The sequence below is a fragment of the Gasterosteus aculeatus genome, chromosome 2 (genome assembly GCF_964276395.1).
Source record: "Gasterosteus aculeatus chromosome 2, fGasAcu3.hap1.1, whole genome shotgun sequence".
In the NCBI taxonomy this organism is placed as follows: Eukaryota; Metazoa; Chordata; class Actinopteri; order Perciformes; family Gasterosteidae; genus Gasterosteus; species Gasterosteus aculeatus.
The window spans coordinates 19,229,154-19,250,275 of record NC_135689.1 but is presented as its reverse complement, the minus strand read 5'-3'; the positions used below and the strand labels follow the sequence as shown (position 1 = coordinate 19,250,275).

Here is a 21,122-nt window from a genome sequence, read left to right as displayed (position 1 = left end):
TGCAGAATAGATGCCTCTCTGTACAGATGCATACGCCTGGTTTTGACATGAATGGGTTTTGGAATAATTACAACAGCAGTGATTGTCTATGACTCGCCTTGGTCCAGATAGCAGCTTTTGCCCAGCTTTCAATGTTTGTGCTAAGCTAAGCTAAATCTCTCCTTGCTTTAGCTTTATATTTTAACTGAATAGAATGAGCGTGGCATCAGTGTGTCTTGTCTAATTCTCAGCAAAAAAATTGAAGAGGGTGGATTCTTACGCAATGTCCTTTTTTAACTCCAATCGCAACATTGTGTGTGACTGTATCAAAATCAAGCTGGCGACACTGATTTTGTCCAAACCCCTCCAACCCCCACGCGCACACACACACACACATTCTTGTAGCTGGATACTGTGGAATTTGTCCTGCTGTTTTACCATAATCCTGTTCCAATAGCTCCCTTTAGCTGGCCACATGGTGCGCTAATGTGTAAGTAATGCGTCCTTTTCTCTTATTTGCACACATCAAACACTGTGTCACTACAAGGGAATTTTTTGACAATACACAAGAATAAAAATAAAAAAGAACTTTAAAAAGAAGCGAGATTCAGTATTTGTTCAGGAAATTCTTTTCACCTTTCTTCCAAAAATTTGTCTTTAAAAAGTGCTCAAAAATGTTTTTGTTCTGGTCTCCAATGATCTCATTTTTCCCTGAGAACAGAAGAAAGAGCAAACGTGCTAGGCATGGGATCATGTTGGTGTGCTAGTCTGTGTATGTTGGAACTCTGGGAGTGGTGGAATGATTGGAATCCACAAGTAGCTGTAGCCGTATAGACGTGTTTGGGAACTGGCTTGTTTGAAGTCCATCGCCATCCTTAGAAGGGTGAGGCTGAGAATCAGTAAACTCTTCTCATAAGAAACGAGTATTATGGTTTTCATTTTTTCATGACAGACCGCTGTTATTCCCAAGATGTGTCCCAGGGCGTCTCTGCCTCCCTCCACGCGCACGCTTTAAAGGGGCCTTAAAGAAACTGGCACGAAATATTCAAAGTAGCACACAGTGATGAGCTACCTTGTGCAGAGTTCCTCTGGAGTCGCCGAGGAAGGCGATGCTGTGTCCATCCCTAACACTGACCGCGACCGCAGTGAGGCGGGCAGCCGAGGTGTGCCACGCCGCCCTGGCCTCCAGGGGCGCCCGGCTTGCCATGGGACTGGGGGTGTGGTCGGAGCCGCAGGGATACGCCTTGAGAGTATTCTGCAACACAGATTTTATTTGAACTGGAGGCATCAAGATTATTTTTATTTTATTTGAGTTCCTGTTCAGCATCAGCATCAGCATCAGCTTTTTTGCCTTGTTCCCTTCTTTCCTGCTGTTGCCCGAGAGCTTTTGAGTCCTCCTGGTACATCATAAGAGGATTGCGCCACAGATTAGAGCCCACTCATACGGCCACAGGCCACTGGCTCTTTTGGTTTCGCAAAACTTTTTAAATCCTGCTTTCTGCTAAGTCTCAAAAATCCAGCTATAAATAATTGGCCCTGAAGGAGGAAGTAGAATGGGACATATTTTGTTAGTCTATGGAGAGTAGACAAAAAAAAAAGATTGCTTATTGTTGTTTCAAAGGGAACTGTGATCTATTACATCCTCTCCTCAATCAATCATCTCTCTGCGTTTCATGCAGCATTTCCTTTTCTTCTTTCTCCCCGTTGCTGTGTGTGCTTCTCTTCCCATGATCATACCACCCCCCCCCCCCCCGCCACCCCCCACCTGTTCTCTCAACCTTATTCGGTGTCCTCTTATGTCAGTGGGTTTCCAAAGAAATACCCTTGACAGAGCTCATTAAGCAGCAGCAGCGCCGATTCAAGGGGAGCATGGTTTATTGATCCCTAATGATCCCATGAAATGGCCCTGAGGGCTGGCCGGACCTGGGCAGCAGCGAAGGGGGTCACCAGAGGGCTGCAGCTGGGCAAAGCTACTCCTGGGGGTTGTGGCCTTTCCAAACAAGGGCCTCATTATAATGCCTTCATTCTCTCTGTTGCTCCAAGTCCAGTCTGGCAATCCAGTTGTCCCTTATTATTATGCTTTTTATTTTGTTTTGTTTTTTACCACAGAAAGCAATTGAGTCAATATGCTTAAGGAACATAAAGGCAGCAGGATATAATTCATCATTATGCCAGTATCCATTCTGTAACAACTGCTTACTGTAAAGCAGAAAACAAATGAAAACATGCAATTCGACTCTTGTTAAAAAAAGGTTTGCTCTAAAAAGCCAATTTCTCTCAAAATATTAGCTATTCAAGGGAAACAGTCGGCATCCTTACCATTGGCAGGTTGGCGCAGCTGGATTTGACGTCGTACTCTATGTAGGCCACTTCTCCTCTTCCCTCTACCCGGCCATCCTGGGTGTAGCAGAGGTTGCGGGTGGAGTCGATGTGTCCGTCGAGCTCATCCAGCGGGTAGACGCACAGAGCCGAGGCGTCCAAGGCCGCGTTGTTTGTGGGGCCGACGCGACTGGAAAACACTCCCAGCAGATCCTCGCCTTCCCGGTCCACGCCTTGTCCCACCTGTTGCAACAAAAACCATGGGAAAACAACGAAATGCACACACACCCACTTCCAACTAGACTGTGAATTGCTGGTGCCTACAAGACCTTTGCAGGGCTTGTTTGTTGGTCCTATTTAGGGATCAAGTACCTGGGCAGCCTGGAGCAGGTTGTAAGTCCTGGAAGGAGAGGAAGCGGATCGGCAGACCAGCGGAACTTCCACGTAGGAATAGTAGGAGGTGTCGTCCAAGCAAACCCTGGCGGCGTAGGTCCGGTACTCCCTCGACGGCGACTTGATGTCGCGCCGGTAAAACAAGAAGTACACGTACGAGCGCCGCGTGAACGCCTTCACAAAGTGGTGGTCGTACTCCGACAGGCGCCCGGCCACCGCCAGCTTGGCCGTCTCCTCGTAGGAGAAGATGGGCTCGACGGAGAGGTGGCGGGTGGAGATGGGCGGGTGGCTGGCGGTGTAGCCCCTACCCACGTACATCACCGTCCTCTCCCCGCGGAGCCCGACCACCAGCCCCACAGTGGACACCAACGGGTCATTGGCGGCGACGTACTGCGTGTCCACAGGCCTCTCTGTGGAGAAGCGCACTGCCTGGATGGACGCCAGGCTGCGCTTCTGGCAGGTGCCCTGGTGGATGCTGCCGCAGGTGATCAACTCCAGCGCCTTCGGATCCACCAGAAGAAGCTTGTTGTGGTTGCTGGTCCTCCTGGCCTGGGGACAGTTGGACTCGGTCACTGGGGGGAGGCAATCCTTGCTGTCGCTCACGGGGCCGGTCTTCTCCTCAAGCTCCAGCCGGAGTCCGTCCGCTCCGTCCAGTTGGAAGAGGTGGTCCCTGGCCCCAACGTACACCGTCCCCAGCGAGGGGTCCGGGTGGAGCACCAGGTGCTGGAATTCAGTGTCATTGCGGGAGAAGTGAGGGTAGGAGCGACCGCGGGTGATGGCGAAGACAATGAGGAGTAAGAGCAGGGTGGAGTTCAGGGCCTTCCCATGTGGCATGGCAAATATTCTGAGGAAAGAAACAGAGCGGGGTTTAACTTTTACATAGGATACGGCTCAAAGCTGCTTCCATATAGTCGAGGATATGCAAAATTAAGAGTATTAGAGAAATAAGGTTTAGGCCGAGAGGTTTGTTAAGATGTGGTGACAAGAACCGCTAAAGGATTTATGCTACGGCACCGAGAAAATACTCTTTTTTACTATTGCACGGGCCCAAATATTCCATTCATATGATGAACACACAGACACACATTGGTTTTTTATGCACGATTTACTCCTGTTTCAGTAGCTTGTGCCTTTAGAATGCATATATTTGTTTGGGCCTGAATGCCACATGCTTGAGAAAGATTGCGAGACAGTTTAACGCACGTTAGTTTTGGTCTTTTCCTTTAACTACACAATGTAAAAAGAGGAGGGAACGGATCCAACTTATGACCATTGAAAAATAGTTTTACTGGATGCTTTTGTCAATTACATTGCAAATCATCATCAAACTTTTCATGAATTTGTGACTTTCACAGTTTCAGATTCAGGACCTCTTCTATGCTACAATATGTTCTCTTTGGTTTCCAGCCACTTGGTTCCATTTGAAGTTCACATTGTTTAACTTCTTGTTCTTCTGTTGCGAGAATCCAAACATAGCAAAATAAGAAGGATTCTTTCCTATGTAGGCTTTTGGGACGTGTTGCCAATATAATCTTTACCACTTCTGCGTTCTATTAGGTATAAAATATCCAAGGAGTAGATTGTTTCTTATACATTTACAATCTGAACTATTTTACACACAGTTCCTTGATTGTTAATGGTGTTGTTATGTATCTTATTATACAATAATGGTCCAATGTGAAGGAAAATATCTTTAAAGCTCTGCTTTATATATTAGATTTATATTGTCTTTTTCTAGTCATGTGGAGGCCCCAGAGAGCATTTCGAAAACAGCTTCTCACTTGCATATATTGAGACAAGTTATTATTACAGACATGATATCTGTTTGCTAGATTTTCAGATGAAACCTTGTCCTTCTTCAATACACATTGAGTAAAATGCTGAGAGGCCCTGACCTTTCCACGTCTTCAGAGTATAATTAATGTTGTTTGGGGTCAAATCTGAGTGCTGTGTTAATACTTTACTTTACTAATACTTTACTGTGTTACATATTCTTCTCTAAGATTTAACTTTCTGAGTAAAGTAGTTATTCATTCTAGACTTTTTTATAATGACAGTCAACCAACAAGTTCGATGCTTCGAACTTCCGCGCGGGGTTCATGTTGTAAAGTTGGTGAAGATTTTCCTGTTCAACCAAACATGGAACAATCGCTTCAGTTTATTTTACACAATAATACAATATCCAATGAAAATCCCAGAGGTAATCAATGCAAAACCAACTTCCTGGTCGGCATACAAAACACGTCTTCCCCTCAGTGATCTCCATACCAGCTCTACTGCGTATTGACCATGGCGGACAGATCTGCCATTGGGACGTTCTTCACAATCAGTTTCCCCCAGGTTCTAAAATATTAACAATTTGCCTACGGCCCTTACAGCTGGAGCATTCAAAAACAATAACTCTCACTCCCCCATGTCCACAGCCATCACTCAACACCTCTGGAGGGGAGAGTGGTTTGCGGACACTGAGAGCCTTTTGCATTAGGAGATAACAACGTGTTTAATAATTGAACAGGTTCCTGAGACCTTTCCCTGACCTTACTGAGAGATGTTTCATGGAAATACAGAACTCCGCCTCACCTCAGCATTTGGAGAAAGCTTCCGACTGGGGATGTGCAAGAGTTCTGAACTCTTTTATTGAGCTTCTTTTGTAGTTCACACTACATTCCTTACCTTGGCAATGCTGGAATAAATGGGTCAAGATGATCATAATACTTAATGGCTGCCACACCGCCACAAAACTCAACATAGGGAGGAGAAGATGTCGGTAGGAGGCGTCTGAAGGAATCTGTTATGTCCGCCGCCAATGTCCTCGGAACCTGGTTGACTTTCAATAAGTTTGGGATACAAGTCGAATCCCCCAAAAGAGGCTTTTTTGTTAAACCAACGGTGAAGAAGGTCCTCCTGCCCCTATTCTCACATGAGCCTGTGCGGGGAATGTTTCTGAACATTTCAGGGATGGACTGCATGTGTGCACAGAATATTAACTATATCTAAATGGGCATCGTCGTATTATTCATGCCCAAATGCTCTGCGTAATGACTGAGGAGGAAAATGAAAGCCACAAGACTGTAGTATCTACAAAAAATGACCATCGCATGGCAGCGTGAATAGACTGCTCAGGCATTAGACACGCCGGGCCTTCTCACCTCGCTGCCCCTCCTGTCCCCCCCGGGGCTGCAACCAGGGCAGCGGGTGTAGAAAGGGAGGAGACAGCGATTCTCTGTGCGAGTGGCTGCGGATTCGTGCTGGTGTACATAAACAGGGGGCATCAAGGAGCAGCTGCATGTGTCTTGGTGTGTGTGGTAAGTGGGTGCGTGTATCCCGGGCCTCCTCTTTTACTTATTCATGAGCAGGATAAAGCGTATAATAAGTAATAACCTCCACGCCCACTGTCAGAGGATTTGAGTTGGGCGTGCAACATGTCAAGAAGAGAACCATTACAGTCTGACAGGCGCTTGAAAAATCCACAGTGGTGCCAGACAGGGGACGAATAGTCGCCATGAAATATAGATACAAAACAAACCAATTCAGCGTGTGCTTCATGTTTTATTGAAACAAACATCCAGAGCTCTCAGGTACAAGTTGTCTCGCAGCGGCTCCACCACTGAGGCATAATCTCCATCAGCTCAGTTACAGCTTGTTATATGGAATTGAATACTTTCCAGGAAGTATGTAATACCTGAGTCAATATTTACTGTAGGACTACTCTATCTTGAACAGTTAATAAAAATGTATCCAAGATTAATAACTTTTTAAAGCTGTTTGCGGCCTCGCCCAGCTTCTGTTACAGAGAGCCATATTCTCCCCATCGCCATGCAAACGTCGTCTTACCAAACAATGAATGATGGCGCTCTGTGAGCTACCACAAGATCACACTTGATGACTGCGGTTTGGGAGAGAGTGGAGATGGAGGAAGATGTGGTTGGTGTAAAAGCTAAAAAGGGGAAGACATTTCCACTTAATTCAAAAGAGAACCCTTTTAACTCAGATCGCAATTTCTATAGTGATCAGTTTAATAGTTCAAAGTTACTGGATGTCAGTGGCATGAATAAACACACTTGCTCTGAAGCCTTTTAGAGCAGATCCATCATACACATTCCCGTTTATTCACTACATCAGGGGTCTCACTAAAAAGTGCATAGGATCCTCCCTGAATGTACGCGTCAGTTCACACCTATAGCCCCAAATCAACCCGCAACGAATCCTGAATGAATCAATTAAGTACCGTTCACTGCAGCAAGTATTAAAAGGTTATGAACTCTAAATTCAAGTCTTTAAAACCTATCTGAGGTCTTAAAAAGGAATTTAACTTCACCAGATGACGACTTTCTGTAGTCTGGTCTTTGGTCTGAGGAGAGCAGACAGCACTGATTAAATATAAGCAAAATGTATTTATATCTTTTATAACTGGAATTAGCTTACATTTACCTACACTAGTACAAGTCAAAATAGCACTGCTGGTTTGACTGTTTAACTCTCAATGCGAGAGGCATCAGTCAAATTTTGAAAAATCCGGCGTCAATGCACCACTGGATTGAAGCTGGATTGCTTTTTTGTTCCCCCATGTCTCCAAAATGTTCGCGCACACATTTTTTCTTGAGTGGGAATCGCTGTGCGCCTCTTTCAGACCCCGTTCTGTGGGTATAAATGAGACCCCTGGCCTACGCCACAGTTGGTCTCCTACCAATTGAAGAGAAACTACGTCTTTTACTCCAACTGTGTTGTAATACAAACACCACCGGCCCCTTCAGAGGAGCAGGGGGGTAGTTTCTCTCATGCTACTACCAACAAGCTCCAGAGTTCATCGGTTGCGTCTGGAATGCAGCATGTTCGGTCATGGGGCACAGTCTGACGCCTATAAATAACCTCTGGTAGACCATTAGCCTGTCAGCTGAAGAGGCTACGAAGCTCATGTTCACATGCAAGCAAACATATGGATAAAGACATGAGGGAATTCTAGGCCTTCACCCAAATCAGAATTATTTTAGTTGAAGAGGATTTGACACATCAATATGATATTCATGTCTTTTCCATCTACAGAAATCTGTAAATTAATTGGCATCAGTCCATTACACAGTCATATTTGGGTGAGTGCAGTTTGCCTGAGGAAACAGGAATGGTCAGTGGGTGAGGGAGACCCCATCATGGGTCCAGGCCAGCATGCAAAGACCTGGGGTGATGGTGACTCGCTGCTCCGGAGGAGGAGTTCTACAGTACCCCTTGCTCCCATCCCTCCGTGGACCGCTGCGCCCTCTGTTAGACTGTTAATGACACGGGTTGTTGGGAGCTGTGATTTGACTATGCGACTTCCTGAAGGCTTGATTTGATTCGAGATTTTAGGTCCTTCTGAAACAGACGTCAGTCCATACCAATCATACCAATCAGTGCTTGAAAAGCTAAAGCATGAGTGTATTTATGCCGTCTATAAACTACTCAGAATGCAGTCTCTTCACTGAACTTTTGCCTTCACTGTTCCAATCTGTCTCCCTTTGTCTCTCTGTCCATGTATATTAATCACTCAGAGAGTCTGCTGTTCAGACTCCCAATGAGCCGTGACAGCTCACTGAACGTCCAAGACCCGATGAAATATGTGGGGTCAGCAGCATGGGACAGTAGGGGCGGGGGGCCCAGAGACTGGAGCACTGCTGAGCTTTGTTGTGTTCTGGTGGGTTGGCTTGGTGTCGCACCCCCCTCCCCCCCCCCCCCTCCCCGGCGGGGCCCTCCATACTCTGTGACACATGCATCTGTGGATCCTATCCAGAGTACAGTAGAGAGGAGAGCATGTCTGTCTAGATATCGAGGAGGAAGAGACAGAGCAGGCACAGACAACACCATTGGAATTGATTTAAAAGTGGGGTCTGGAAAGAGTTGCCATACGCATTTGAGGGACGCTCATGAGACTGTTTAGTCCTTCAAAAGAAAATCCAGTTTCAACGTCATCTCCACTGCATACCTTCGGCTCGTCAAAACGAACATGTGTGTTGAGCTTCGTTGTTAGTAGGTGTGGATATTGTGCCCAAAAAGATATTTTTCTTTTCATATTGATCAATTTCCATAATTATTGCAGCATATATTACACAATAATAATTATCTTTATTATTAATTATTATCTCCTTAAAACAGAATCCCACAGAATGGGTTGAAAAAGTGGAATGATATTTTTCGAATGTGTTGAGGGTTGATTAAATATGTACAGTGTATAGAACAATTCTTCTACTGGCGTCAGCCTGGTTAGCACTATGCTGAAAATTACGCAATCGTAAACCACCATTTACCAACAGCTTTTCTGCAACAGTGGCTAAGCTGTGGCAAAGCCTTCAATGTATTGGCTATTGTTTTCAAAGGTAGAGGAAACCTAGTTCATGTTTAGCTCTATTGGCATTGCTTTCGGTCGTGTTGGATGATGTTTTGATGCAGCGAATACAACTGTCCTCCTTTTGCCAAATTTCCCCTTGGGGATTAATAAAGTATCTACCTATCTATCTAACCTTATGGACTCTCCAGTTGTCTGTAGGTAGGTGTAGTTCGACCGATTTCAGGGCTTTAGTAATAGGAATTAGCTTGTTGAAGTTAAGCAGATTCACCAGAGGTGTTAATAATGGACGCTTTTATTGTTGATTTTAAGAATCTTTGTTCTGGATTAGCCGATTGGTGGAAACATTGCAGCCGGCGGTCCGCCCATCGATTGTTTCCTGTTCCCGTAGACGACATCTCGGGCCAATGGGACCATAAGTGACCAAAAGATCAAATACATGCAATGCCTGCGTAACAGGCACTGCAATTCTCCAGTCGTGACCAAACGCACCACAGTGGGGTTCACTCCAAATCCATATTTACATCTATTGAGTGCATCCGCATACCTTGTGGTGTCTGCTTAGATAGTTGGACCAGCGAGAGCGCTAATATTATGCGAGGCAGATGTACACATGCTTGGCCCTTCTCCACATCCGTCGGCTTCTACTAGTTCAATGACCCCCCACCCCACCCCTGCAGACACAGAGGGTCTCTCTCTCTCCATCTCTCCGGTGTGCTGAAGGGGCTCTCTGTCTGCCCCGTGAGGGAATAGTGTCCCTTTCACAGCTCTTTCAACTGAGTGGCTGCATAGAACGGACACAGGATAAAAGCCACTTCCCTTAGAAAGAGAGTCTGCGCACACACACACACATCGAAATAACACAACACACTGTTTTATGACAGGATTTTCACCCTGGAGACCGTAGCACCCTCCCTGGGGATAAGCAGGTGTTATGCCTTGCTGCTTGGTACAACTTGACACACACGACCTGAGATCCACTGTGAGACCGACTTTCTCTAATCTGAATAGACACCAGCTCATTTATATAATTACAAAATGCATCATCAATGCAGACAAAAAGTCTATTTGTTGTTCAACGGCAGATTCATCAATATGTATTTAAATGAATGTAACAATAAGTTGTATTTCATGAAATGATTAAACTTCATTGTGTCTAATGTGTTTTATTTGATACGGACTGACCATATTTCTTTCACAAGTTCATTTTTTTAAATTTGTGTAAATTACATTGCGACATGCATATGAATATCTCCATGGATATCTTTTACATTGTTCCACGCAACTTGTTTCTCTAAGCATCCGACTACAAGGCCTCTGACCTTCTGACCTTGAGGGAGAGAAGGTCAGAGAGGAGAGCAGCAATGTCATGGAAATATGTGATGAAACTGGAACTGATGGTGCTGTAACTCTTCAGTTCAACAGCCACCGGACTCAAGGATCAAAGAGCAGTCGGGACGAAGCAGGAGGTGGGCGGGCTTGATCAGAGAGAGAGAGAGGTGGGACAACAGCAGCAGGCCCGATTTAACTCTTTTAAAGCGGGCAAAAGGCTGTGGGACCCAAGTGGCCCCGGAGTGCTGTAAAACATGGCCATTTAATAAGCATGTCCGTAATAAATCTAAAAATGCATGTTTAAATATATTTCTGTTTGTGTGCTTTCATTATGTTGGTGTGTCTGTGTGACAGAGTGACCAGTGAGCTTCCACAAGATCACACGGTGGCCAGCGGTCAGATCCTTAGAACGAGCCTGTGCTGACAGGTTTGGAGAGGACAGCAGCAAAGCCAACACATCCCGCCACGATTACTGGACTCTGCTCTTTGGCCACCAGGATGAGAGTCAGCCGGTCGGACACACTCAATGACAACGTACCATAGGACCTGTAGGGATTCACCACAGAGCAAAAAAGATCACAATAACTTTAACAAAACCCATTTTCTACTGAGATTTAAGTCGCAGCTTCTCTTTCTGCCGTGTTTCACCACTAGTGATTTATTGATGATATTCCTAAATGCTGAGTTCACTGACCAACTTGCTCTAAATTTTAATTATTTCACTGCAACCTTAAATATTGAAGTTTAAATCAAACAAAAAACTAAATGCTAAGCGACTGCTGGCTGGCAGTAAGTGATAAACTAGTTAAACGCATCCCCCACTTTCAATGCAAAAATGAAGTAATTAGTTAATAAGCAAAACCGTGTGTATTTCTAATTCCAGCGCTTTATTGTAAGAGGTAAAAACAGATTACTTACTATCGGCGCACCGTCTAACACTAAGCTGCAATGAGTGTGAGCGGCTCTCCAGAAAGCTTCCGCTCTCCGGACCGGTACTACCGATGTGGAAGAACAAATGTTGCCCCCCCTCGGGATTGAGGTAGAAGCCACTTTCAAATACACTGAATTTATGCAGAGCTATCACCATAGCGAAGAGGGAGGGATAGGGAGGGGGGAGGGGGGGGGGAAACTGACCAGAAACATAAACAGACAAATGGCATTTGCATTGAGTCTACCAAGAGACAAAGCAGGCTGAGGCGGCTCGTCTGTGGCGAGCTCGGCGTTTGGCCATATGCTCGGGTGAAGCATCACGTCATCGAGGACGTTGGCATGCTCATTGTGCGGCAGAATGCAGTGGGACGTGCACGTGTATTCATCCGTTTGTGGACGGTGTGCATACATTACCACCTACGGCTCATGGAGCCACATCTACACACACACACAAACACACGGCTGCCTCTTCTTTCACAGCACTCAATGGCCTAAGTAAGCCCTTTGTCGTCCGCCGTTGTCGTGACGACGTTCCCGGGTTGAGTGAATAGAGAGTGGAGGTCTTGCTCTCCCGGTCTGTGGGCATTTTAATCAGCTTGTCACACTGTCTGTGGTCTGAAAGGACTCGTGCTATCCTCGGTCCCGTTTCAGCCAGTGATGCTTCGTGTGTTTGCTCAAATTCATGGGTTGTGTCTAGAATATCTGATGCGCTCTCTGACAACTCTCCGTTTTATTACGTTTCATGATGGTGAAGAATGCAGTACGCTTTCTTGAAGCCAACAGAAATAATACAAAAGAAAAACAACTTGGTGTTGCTCCCAGAGGAACTCATGGCTGGATGTTTCAGTTGGAATATGGAGTAATCCGAGAACATGATTTGTTTTATTCATGAGTGAGTTTGCGGGTCGTGACCCGCGGCAAACCTTTGACTCACAACACGCTAAGTGGAGGCAGCCCTGCCTCTCGTCTCTCAAGTTCTTCCCCTAATCCTTTGGCCTGTTCCTCCTTCTCGGTGTCCGGGTGCCTCTCTGTATGCAAAGCATTTTCATAAGGTCTTCGTCAGGGATTGTTTTTGCGGCTGTTTTCCGCAGCATTATATCAATGCATTTCATAAGCAGAAAGATCCAGAGGTGTCAAACTGCCCTTTTTGATCTCAAGTGGGTCAGACGAGTGAAACCATAGGTGATGGTCAGACCGACACCAGGGTGGGGGGGGGTTGGCGAGAGGATGGTCGACGAGGGGGGGTGGGGGGTGACGCTGTTCAAAGTCATGGAGATCAGAGGTGTCAAAAGTATTCACATTCATTACTCAAATAGAAGTATAGATACTAGGGTTTAAAAAGTATCAACAAGCTTTTTATTTAAGTAAAAATATACAAGTACTGGTTTCAAAACTGCTTAAAGTATAAAAAAATCCATTAAGGGCAAACTGTTAATGTGTAACCTCGCTCAGAGAACATGTCAGTCCGTTACAATATGACCGGAAGGTACCTTCAGATCACGTGACCTGCTGATCGGATGATGGAACATGGCGATATTCAGAGAGGCAACGCTAAAACAACAGAGGGACAAATGTATCGACCCGCAGGATATATAACTTAAACAGATAAAACCAGAACCCACATGACATGAGTCAGAGGACATACACACGTTGTTCCCATTCATTAGGTAGACTGCAGTGTCTCCCTCAGGTGTGGGGGGGGGGGGGGGGGGGGGGCACCCTTGTTATAATGATGAGGAAACACTGAACTGGCAGCGGTCGGTTATCAAAACATTGGTCAAATAACCTGTATTTCAGGCTTTGTGAGCAAATACAGAATCCCTTTGTGTTCATTTCTAACGCGTCGCATTAAGACACACATCACTTTATTCAAGACGCTGCGCTACCTGCAAGTCGCTGTGTTGTGCCAGATTCGCAATAAAGTTAGAAAACATTTTTACGGCAAACCCATGGTCATGAAGGTACTCATTTAACGTTACATGGAATTTGCACGAGGCGGAGTCCATGTCCAGGTTTTTTGTGTGTGTTCGAGGCTATTTTTAAAATGTAAGGAGTAGAAAGTACAGATATTTGCGTGAAAATGTAAGGAATAAAAAGTTGTCTGACAAATAAATACTCCAGTAAAGTACAGATACCCGGAATGTACGCACAAGGAAAAGCTACAGCTCAATAATTTAATAGTGGTTTGTGATCTATGATGGACGATACCCAAAGGCCATGTATCAGTACTGAGACTGAAAAGTCTGAAAAGGACCTATTCCGCCTACATAGTTCCCTTTGGGTTCTAAAACTTTGCTTTAACATTGTCTTTTCACTTCAAAACACGAACTCCTGGTTTCCCGGGTGAAAGTCTAGTTCGACCATTACGTGCAATTCCTACACGATGCGCTGTAAAAACTACTGCTATTTTTTGTCTTCCCTTACACTTCAACCAAGCTCCCATGCTGCTCCAAAACAATTACCCCTAACGAGGAATTTTCTCATGTCTTGTATCATTCAGTATTCTAATATTTATTGCCAACAAAGGTTTTTGGTCTGTTTCAACGGTTTAGAAGCAGCTTGTAGATGAAATAAACTAAGATTTATTTCTTTACTATTTATTTTGTGACGTTCTTTGGGGCTTGTAGTCCGTTTGGAGTGGAGACCTCCGCTCGCTCCTCTATGAAAGAGCTGCTGTTGAAGAAGAACACACTGACCGTTCTGTCTGTCCGATGAAGAATCAAATATCCGTGTAGGCGTCTGAAGCCTTTTAGGACTTTGTGTGTGCCTCAGCCCAGGAATAGTGGGTCCTTTATGATAATATCAAACATGATGGTGGCCCTTAAACATCAAAAGGGTGTAGTTGATTTAGTATACTTGTGGCCAAGCCGTCCCAGAAGCCCCTTCTTTGTTTGTCATACGTTTCTACTACTAGATTTTGGAGGGTTACCTGAGTGTTAAACTGCAGCAAAACCAGTATAACAATACGTGGCCTTAATACCTCACTGGCGGGGCTGGTAAACTCAGCTTTGCATGCATGCAAAGACTGCCTACTTTCATCCCAGACGCGTTTCATCTGCCGCCAGGGCGCCCATGCAGACATAATCCCACTGAATCCCTTAAAAGGGACCAGTGACAGGCGTTCCTAATTCACGTTTCATTCCGGATCACAATCTGCCGTCCTGCAGGCTTTCTGCTCATTGGGTAGCTACTGGAGGGTACTTCCTGGTCTCCGTGCAATCATTGCAGAAGAATGGGCTGGTTAAATGGCTTTAAGGTGATACTTAAATCCATTATCTAAGGACAGAGAAATCTATGTGATTTATTGAGCTGTGTCAATCAAGCAGCGCATCAATGAATCCATGAACTCAGTAACGTATTTAGAGAACGCTGATGTCATGTAACAATGGCAGCTCATTAATAGGCAATTAAAAAAAGAAGTAGATAACTCCTTACGTAAATAAGACCAAAATAACAAATATAAGTTATAATGTCAGCTGAAATGAACAGAAATCAGATTGAGAAAGCATTGCGCACAAAAAAATGACACATAAGAAAAAGGAGTGTGAAGCTGTACGAGGCACTAGAGTGCTCGGATCTTGTGTTCTCCAGTCCGATGTTTCTCATGTTCACGGTCAGCTCAAAATCAAGGTACAGACGCAACTTTGTGCCACAGAATTCGAAGTATTTTTGTGACGTTGTGTCAACATTTGACAGATGTTGATGTTCTCTGGATGTCTCTTGTTATTGCTGAAAGCAGCAGAGAAAAAATAGATATTGTATCTGTGTGCACTGAGAGCTTTACTATAAAATGACAGAAATGTGTATAAATAAATAACATAAAAAGAAAATACTGTAGTATCAATGCCTTATTGCATAGTTTTGAGTGTTGACGGGCAGCTATGATATGATAATAGCAACAACAAGCATTTTATTATTGACTTGCTTGTTCTTTTGTGGACAGTCCTGATGCATCAATTTAGGCTCTTGGAATAAGCATCATTATCTCCATTTCAGCATCCAAGTTCTCGGTTTCTTGCATCAAAGCAGAACCTCTTCATACTAGACGAAGCTCCTGAAATACACCGAGCAGAATAAGCAGCATCAGCGGTTATGGAAGACAGAAAGAAACATTGCTGGTATCTGCTCAGCTGAAAATATTATTAAGCCAATCAACTAGCTTTGCCAGTTTCTGCTGTTTGATCCAGCACCATGAAATTAAATGGGAATCTGAGAGGTGAAGCAAAAGTGTTTTTATTCTTATTTCAAGACATCCCAAATCTTTATGAAATCTACCCCATAAGCTAAATGAAGAATACAACCATGACATTTTCATCAATTGCTAGTTCCTCCAAAAGAGCTCAGCTCACTTAGCTCCCAAACTGGGGGTTCTGGAGTGTGGGCAGGTGGGAGGGATATCCTGGCCTTCTGTCAACAAGCTGTGTGAAGGACAGCTTCATTATACAGAAAATGGACGCCCCCATGGAGACACGTCTTTGTCCCCCCCACCCACACCTCCACCCCTTGGCTTCCTGGGATTGGGAGAGGGGACAATTAGAGCAGGTCTTTTAGAGTGGGAGGTCTCTAATTCTTAAATGCTTAATAGACTGTGCTCACTCCATCTTGTTGAGCAACACACACGTGAGAGTCGGACAGACATGCAATGAACACACACACACACACAAACAATGTCCCTACTCTCAGACATTACCCCAGGATCTGAATCTCTGGCAGAAAATCAAAGAAGATTGATGAGTGCAGCCTGGCTGAGTTTAAGGTCTGAGGTGTGTGATTGTGATCCAGGGACAAAGGAGTCCTTGGCAGAGGTCAAGCATGTGATACAGCTCTCAGGGTGGAATGAAGCGCATTCTAGATGTCATCAATCACACACATTTGCTCTTTTCATTGAATTGTCATCTTCTTTTCAATCAATAACCAAAAACAGCCTCGGCGTTTTGTGGACATCAGCTGTAGCAATAATCAGAGGTGGGACAAACGCATTGTTTGGGGCAGATTTCTGTCTTGATTCAAGTCACAATACAAGACCCGAGTCAGGACAGGGAAGTCCCAAATCAAGTCCCAAGTCAAGACGGAAATGTACCAAATCAAGTCCAAAGTCAAGACTAAAATTTCTCAGATCAAATCCCTGGTAAAGACTGAATGGGATTCTACCACGTCAAGTATAGAGTCATAAAATCTGCGCCACTGGTAATAGTCTGTGAGGTAAACTCCACCTGGAAGACCAGTTGAATTGAATCGACCATAGACAACATGCTGCCGCCGCCGACTGCGCTGTGTAGAGTGCGTGTAGCTAGAAATCAGAACATGTAGACGAATGCCGACCAATCGGCTCCAGGACGTGTTGAGAGGTCTTTGTTGGAGAAGGGACACAGTCACGGCCCCGACACCGGTGCGGTAATGGCTTGGGAAACCCCACTGCTTCCTTAATTGAAGGCGACTCCTGTGTCCAGCAGGGAGAGGGGGGGAAAGAGCGAGATAAGAAATCGCAGAGGAGAGAGCCGGCGATTGGGGAGAGTGCAGTTTTACTCTGATCTTAAAAAGCGAAGTGGGGCCGTGAGGAGAGGGAGGGGTGTAGAAGGCGTGTGCATGTGTGGTGGAGGAGTGGGTGTGGGGACGCAGCCAATCGGGATTTCCCCTGAGGTTTCAGGACACCTGGGATCATCAATGATTGATCAAACCAGAGGGTTTAACTAAGGGAGAGGTGGGTAAAAAAAAACAGAAAATAGAGCAAAGGGGGTTGGGGAGGAAAATATAGAGGAGTGTATTTGCGTGTGTATGATGATGAGAATGAAATGAAGAAAGAAGCAAAAAGAAACATCAATATTGACCCAAGAGAGAAAAGAACCCACCCTGAACAGATGAGGGCATAAAGAGTGTAGAGAGCAAAGAGAAGCCGCTGTAGAAGCAACACCCCCCCCCCCCCCCCCACACCCCCCCATCAAAGGCCCAGCGAAAAACAAACAAGATCTATCAACGATTCACACGGACTGCAACATCATTCTAAAGTGCACACACACACGTCATCAGTTCAATAGGAACAAACTGCTTTTTTTCCTATTTATTTTCTATTCCAATTATCAGATCTAATTTATTTTACGTTCTCTACTCCTCCTGTGCTCATGAATTATTTAATCTTGTGTTCTATTATACCGTAGGGATATTTTTTTTTGTGAAGCACTTTGTAGCATTGATTAGAAATTATATATATATATAATAAATAGTAATAAATAAAACATGTATGGTTCCCTTTTTACCAGCCTGTTCCTGCCCAGCTTTTTGAACACAAATGGCATTAATTAGTATTAGCCTACTGCAAGGTATTAATGAAAACTACATGGTGCCATCATAAGCACTGATTATACACGGCTTTGTAACGGAGCCAAAGCAATTACACATTTCACTTCTGGCATATTTTTTTTCCAACATTGTACAGAAGCTCTTCTCGACCGTCCTCTACAAGGGCTTGTGCCCGTGAGGCCATGTCTCCCCTGTGAGCGCGTGCTGTGAGCGCGCTGCGGGGAGCCCCGCCTCCTGTCAGTCAATGCGTGCAAGCAGCATATAAAGGAGCGGAGCAGTGAGCGCGCTCGGATTGCGCGCAATTTATAGTAAGTATCGATACTAAAAATATTGTAAAATTGTATCGTTTAACATTCGTGTTCCGCGGTACCTTTTTAGTATCGATAATTCTAAAAAGTATCATTTTGGCTTTTTTTTGTTTCTACTTTGATGTGACCTCTGAATCTATTTGAATTGCCACACAAACCCGTCTCCTTATTGTTTCAAACCCTAAAACACGGTAGATGATGAGACTGGCTTTCTTTTGGTGGCTGGTTCCGGGGGGCCAAGCAGATTGGCTCCGAGGGCACCCTGGCAGTATTGTTGAATCTTTGAATAAAAGACTTGAATCCACTCCCTAATGCCACGACTGCTGCTCAGAAATGAATTATTAATGAGAGTCGTCAGACTAATGCTTGGGATTAATTACAGTAGCTTTGAAAAGACCCTCAACCCCCCTTTTGTGTCTTTTTTCCGTTGCTGGAGCTGAGAATATTCTTTCTCCTCGTTCAAGATAAGAATTAAAGTTTTTTCTGGAGTCACACTGAAAGGCAATACCGTCCGGTAGTTCATTTCTTCTCCACTACACGAACACTCATTTTCTTCCACATTGAGCAGAGAAACCGATTTGCCACGGTGTTGTCACCTGCTTGATCCCCACAGATAAAAACTAAAAGGCGAGGAGCGTCTTCTCTTTATCGGCTGATTTGCATCCCCTTTTGTCAACCAACGCGCTCGCAAGTACAGCTGCCCGATGGGCTGCAACCCAAGCGTCCATTTAGCGTGTGTGTCATGTATTCAAGTGCATAATTACAGCGTATCACGCTGTGATGAACGTGTGAATTCTCTGTTCTCTCTTTGGAATTTGGACAGCTTAAAAGTTATTTGAGTTACACTTTATTATACTTGTACTATATGTCAAACTCTCTTTTTAATTCTCTCTTCTTTTTTTTTTTTACAATGGGCTCATCAACAGACAATGAAAGAAAACCAACACAAAGAAGAGGGAAAATTCTTCATAAAGTCAAACTAAATATACGTGTAAAAGCTACTTTTTGGAACAGTTAGCCAATCGCTGTCCTTTAAGGAAGATAATATCACTTTTATCTCATGTTCATACGTAGCTCTCAACCCACATTCTTCTCGCTGACGTGCCTGCATGCTCATCTTTCTGTCTCAGCTTGCAAAGTATCCCGAGATGTGAGCAACAGCGCAATGAGCAGGGGATCGCTGTGTGAATCAGGGAGACACACATGCGCTCAAAAAAATGCTCATTGTCGCCGCGCCGTGGGTTGCTGTTGGTTTCAATTAGTGGTGCTGACATCTGACACGGGGGGGGGAAACGCAAGGCCGCATTGATTGGCCGGGCGCTGTAGAAATGCATGTGTCAAGGGCAACTGGGGTCAAACTGTGAGACCCCTAGGAAAAGAAAAAAGATGCAAAGAACAACGGGAGGGAGGGGCAACAGGACATGGCCTCTGCTTATGCCTCTGTAAGGGCGGTGGGGGAAAGGAAGATCCATTTAGATGGGACACAAAGCCTGAAGGCCACTGTGTATGTGTGTTTGTGTTGAAGAGGCATTAGAAGACATGCAAAGCGGGAACATTTGTCTCAATTCTGACAAAAAAAACAATTGGCTTAAGATTTAGGTTTGTCAGGGGTTAAAGTTACCATTTGTTTAGGATCAGGAATGAAAGACAGTGCAAAGGTGTGTGTGTGTGTGTGTGTGTGTCTGTGTGAGCCTGGTAGGGGGCGATTCAGCAGCTGGACAAGCAGACTTGATCCAACTACTGTTGAACTGATGGTGACCACTGAGAGCCATACACACACACACACACACACACACACACACACTAACAACAACTTCTGGAGATCTTCTCATATTGCATTCAACTACTGAAGGCATGACATTACAAAAACAAGCCCGGTGCATAGCTTGTGGGCTGGAGGGAGGCTCCCGGTGGGAGGTATGAAACCCAGAACAACAGTTCTGGGGGCGGGAGCTGCAGCTACCATCTGTCCACAACCAGGGCCACTAAATGTAGTTCCGGAAAGTAAATCTGTCTCTGTAATTGTTTTATCTCTCATCTGGTTTTTACAATCTTTGGAGGAATAAAATCATACCGAGAAATGTAAGACTTCGGTACATTGTTAAGTTATACTGTGCATTTGTGATTCTTCTAATGGTTGAAGTCTACAAGTGAGTCTGAAACTGGAAAAGGGTTTCACTTAGTTCACACTGCATCACTGATGGTTCCCGAAAAAAGCAATCTTTGTTATTCTGCCGTAGCAACGGAATAAGGTGAACTTCATTCCACCTAATGTGAAACCGAATGACTCCATAGCAGTGACAAAAGGAAAAACGCATGCACACGCACGCACGCAAACACATACACTTTTCTCTAAACAGGAAATGTTTTCTGAAGTAAATTCGTTGAAATGGTCAGGGAGCTGTTAATGGGTTCTATTCTGCCTTTCTCATCTCATTTATTGCTGATGAACAAAATTTTTGGAATCTAGTAAAGTCCTGTCACATATAAATGTATATATATATATATATATTACTAGGAAATAAAATTCCATATCTGTTGCAAATCCAAATTTTGATTTAACACCAGAATTAAACCTCATGTTGTAGATGAAAGACATGGGGAGAACATGCAGACCCCACAAAGAAAGGCCGCTGGGTGGTTTGAACACACGACCGACGAAAGTGCTAACCACCTCACCTCATGTTTACTTTACCCAAAAAGATTGTTGAACATCAGACACAAAAATATCATCACTATTCATTTCCAGACACAAAAAAATGAAAAAGTAAAGTCTAGATGGCCAGTTGGTTTATTGCTCCACACAAATCGGGCATTGAAAACAGTTTTCACAGGGGGCTCTTGGTTACCAATGTCGACAAACCTGGCTTCACGTCAATGAGCACGCACGTTTTCCCTGTGGCTCAGCGCCAACTGGATCACTGAAAATGAGGCAGACTTTTTGACTGCTGCGGTCAAACAAACCATCCAAATGATTTCCTCCTCTTTCCGCCGCAGCTGCCGCATTTGGAGTGAACACATAAGGAACCGTGGGCTTCCTCTGCGGCGCTCCCAGGCCCCTTTACCAAATGATGGCATGGGGAACCGTATCCCTCTCCTCTCCTCCACTAATGAAACAGTGAGTGAGCAACCAATCACAAAGGGCTTTGGAGCAGTTTGAATAGAAGGATGATTTAAAGCAAGTTCACAAGTTCCATAAAGAAGTGTTCAGGATGAATCCCGGATGGAATGAGATTGCCTTTGGGCGT

The 21,122-nt window shown here is 44.7% G+C and overlaps 1 protein-coding gene across 3 annotated transcripts in view; it reads right to left on the bottom strand.

The window, feature by feature from the left end:
• The window catches only part of plxnb1a (plexin b1a), a 48,793-nt gene that overhangs the window by 20,534 nt on the left and 7,137 nt on the right, over window positions 1-21,122 (bottom strand). For all 3 annotated transcript variants that reach the window (XM_040192804.2, XM_040192805.2, XM_040192806.2), the window contains exons 2-4: window positions 2,671-3,535; window positions 2,299-2,541; window positions 1,052-1,234 (exon numbers count right to left, since the gene is read on the bottom strand). In XM_040192804.2, coding sequence (XP_040048738.2) covers window positions 1,052-1,234; window positions 2,299-2,541; window positions 2,671-3,525 — 1,281 coding nt within the window. In that variant the 5' untranslated portion in view covers window positions 3,526-3,535. The remainder of the gene's footprint in view (window positions 1-1,051; window positions 1,235-2,298; window positions 2,542-2,670; window positions 3,536-21,122) is intronic.